Genomic DNA, 3207 nt, shown 5'->3' on the forward strand with positions numbered 1-3207 from the left:
AACCATTTTTGGTTATTCGATTGATTCCGCGTTTCTAACTCCAATTTTTTTTTAGAATCTTCCGAAAGGGTTATTGAAGAAATGAATTCAGTTTTTTTAACTTCAAATTCTTCGTCTGACATACAATAAAGAGGTTCTGCCAGTCCATAGTGTTCATCGGGACCTTTTGACACGGGGTTTTTTTTTTTAAATATCTTTTTTGATTGAAAAAGAGCTCTTCGATTTTTTAAACTTCTTCTTTTAGCAGCAGTAAACTTAAGAAATCGTTTCGCAACATTCCCTGTCAAGTTAAAATAATATTTTTAATGTTTTTAAAGTAATGGAGTTCTAATCATATTAATAAATACCTGGACTCTGATTAGTTATATTTTTATGAACTGCACGAATAAATTCACCTCCAGAATTAAACGAAACAACCGCTGCATGAACTCTAGTGCTGTACGATTGTTTTTGAGTGAAATTTATTCGTTTTCCAGCTATATGTTTGTTAATTATGCTATTGAATTGTTCACAATAGTTATTATCAACATCAAATAGTAGACTCCTTGCATTATCTACTACGCGACGAAGAATGTAGGCAATTTCATTCATTAGACCACAATTTACAATTTCTGGCACTAAATTTACTTCACACTGTTTAGGTCCACTGCAAAAATATACTTCACATTTCGTATGTTCACCAAATATATGGTAAGGACCATTCGTTATGTCTTTTCGTAAGCCTAAAATATATTTTAAATAGGTACATGTTATTTAAAAAAAAAAAATGTTTTGCTAATTGTACCTACCTTCAATTTTTTCATAAAGAGACTGATCTAAGTTTTTTCTGTATGCAATTGATTTCGTAATTGCTGTTCGAAATCGTATTATATTCCTTGTAATAAATTTGCGAATATAACACGGATATAATGTTTTTTTTGTAAGAGCCATCAATTTCTGACCATAATTTCGTAGAATATGGTTCCTACATTCAATTTTTTCTACCAACAGTCGTGGGCCATATGGAAGCAATTCATGTAAACGTTTTGAAACGCTACTATCGCCATCGCCTAAATTTAAAAAAAGTATATTGATTGTATATTTGAAACTTGTTTTTTTGATTTTTTACCAATTAATTTATTAAATTTCAATCCATGTAGTGAAAAGCTTTTTAAAAACCCTTCAGAAATAGCATCGGCTTCAATGCTAGTGGCACCTTTAGACCAGTTCAAGAAGCAGATATGTTCTTCTACACTTTTTTCACTATTTTTGGCCCTTTCACATATAACACAATAGCGATTGCGTATCCCAACAAACAACACTTTTTTTGATCGATAACCAATAATTGTTGCCTACAAAAAGTTAGTAATCATATATAGATAAGTGTATTATTGCAAATAATAAAATAATTTCATCGCTAGGGCTAAGATTTGAATGTCCTTTAATATCAAAAAATGCCCTTAAAAAACGCATTTATGATCTAAAAATCTAAAACAATGTCCTAACAAAAATGCATTACATTTTATAAATTTAATTACATTTTTTATTTTCAAAAATAAACAAAATATACATACGTGTATAAATACATATAACAAATATAAGTTTGACCTGTTTGATTAAACTATGATTAAAATATATAACTCTATTTTAATTATCATTACTGAATTGTCCCACCGGAATTATTATTTGTTCACCATATGGCGAAGTTGATATAATATAATAATTAATTAGATAAATAGTTTTAATTTATTTTGTATTACCATTTACCTGTGATATAGAAAGCATTAAATTGTTTTATGTTTAATTAAAATTTTTTTTCTTATTATTACTACAATTAAAAAGTTGCCTAAAAAGTTCGTTGTTAGAAAAGTGAATACTTGAAACACATTAAAAAGCGAAAGCATTAAAATCCGAGCCCTAATCATTAAACATTTTAATATTTTCAAAATTACATTAATTATAATTATTTTTCAACTTACCGCTCCTGAATAAGCGTCATATTTGGTTTTATAGCTACGCTTGCTCCATTGGCCGTCCGCTATTACTGGACACATAGGCGTGCCATCTTCGTCAATGTCACCTGCTTCAATTGCTAACTGTTTTTCTTCTACCCCGGCAAGTTTTATCACATCCCATGCAGTTGCCTTGATATTTTCACTCAAATTATTTATATACTTAGTGTACGTTTTTGAAGTCATACATGGTATGTCCAAACTTGCAAACAGTTCAGCCAATTGTGTATGCCCTATGCCAACTGCTATAGTACCATTAACTGCTGATTTATTTATGGGTAAATAGTCCGGAGTTACCCGCTCTGAATCAATAATCATAATACAGTTGCACATTTTACACTTAAAAATCCATGTAGATTCAAAGCCTTTTCGAATTTCTTTCACAAACTCTACGTCAATGAAACTGCATCCTAAGCCAGGAGTATGCATTTTGCAACAAGAATTTTGAAATTGTAGAAATATATATTCCATGTCTACAATTCGTCTACCACCAAGAACACTATTTGATTCACTAAAAAAATATTTAATTATCTTATTATAATTATCAATTACAAATGTGTATTTGTGGTTTATTTATTTTATTTTCAAAAAAGTTTCAATTCAATCAAAATAAGTCATCTATTTACTATAATACTGGTATAGTTGGCAAAAATATAATTTAATGTTCCCTAAGTTAGTGTGAACACACGGTATATAAAAGTATTATTACCTGCTGATACTTTCTATCGTGGTTTCAAGTTGATGGAATTGTATATCTGAAATATCCGCATCATTATACTTATTAAAATTAGAATTTTCTTCAATTGGTACTGGTGTGTCATATCTACTGGAAAAGTATTATATTCGTAATTAATAATTAAAAATGAAGATACTAATTTAATTAACTTATGAGTTTTCACTATCTACTTCCATGAATTGTACTGCAGGCGTTGAAGTTGAAGTAGATGGCAAATCGCAGTTATTATTTTCACTATATTTATTTATAAACATAAATATATTTTATTTATATAAATACTAAAAGACTATTTTTTAAACTTACGAATTTTCACTATTTTGAGTTGAGTTTTTTTTTTTCATTCATTTTCTCAAAACGTCTTTTCATTATACTTTTGATAGACATTTTTCTGGAAACGAGTGATTTGGCCTTTTGAATTTTATCCTTTGGCAAGTCCAGTAGTGATATGTCATTCGTATAATTTACCAGTGAAGCGTCATA

General features: G+C 28.8%; 1 protein-coding gene across 1 annotated transcript; it reads right to left on the bottom strand.

Moving 5' to 3' along the window:
- Positions 1-336: 336 nt before the first annotated feature.
- On the bottom strand, positions 337-2468 carry LOC126552568 (uncharacterized). The gene is made up of 4 exons (XM_050207282.1): positions 1959-2468; positions 1109-1331; positions 789-1049; positions 337-722 (listed from the first exon to the last, which is right to left on the bottom strand). The coding sequence occupies exons 1-4, from the start codon at positions 2460-2462 to the stop codon at positions 337-339; spliced, it is 1374 nt and encodes a 457-aa protein (XP_050063239.1). The 5' UTR covers positions 2463-2468.
- Between the last annotated feature and the right edge of the window lie 739 nt (positions 2469-3207).

The sequence above is a fragment of the Aphis gossypii genome, chromosome X (assembly GCF_020184175.1).
Source record: "Aphis gossypii isolate Hap1 chromosome X, ASM2018417v2, whole genome shotgun sequence".
NCBI lineage: Eukaryota > Metazoa > Arthropoda > Insecta > Hemiptera > Aphididae > Aphis > Aphis gossypii.

Bases quoted from the DNA above. Each gene is read 5' to 3' on its own strand.
- LOC126552568 (XM_050207282.1), bottom strand. From the start codon at position 2,462: ATGGAATATATATTTCTACAATTTCAAAATTCTTGTTGCAAAATGCAT. The intron at 1,332-1,958 runs GTAAGTTGAAAA...AACTTTTTGTAG, and splicing joins ATGACGCTTATTCAGGAGCG to GCAACAATTATTGGTTATCG. The intron at 1,050-1,108 runs GTAAAAAATCAA...TTTTAAATTTAG, and splicing joins GAAATTTAATAAATTAATTG to GCGATGGCGATAGTAGCGTT.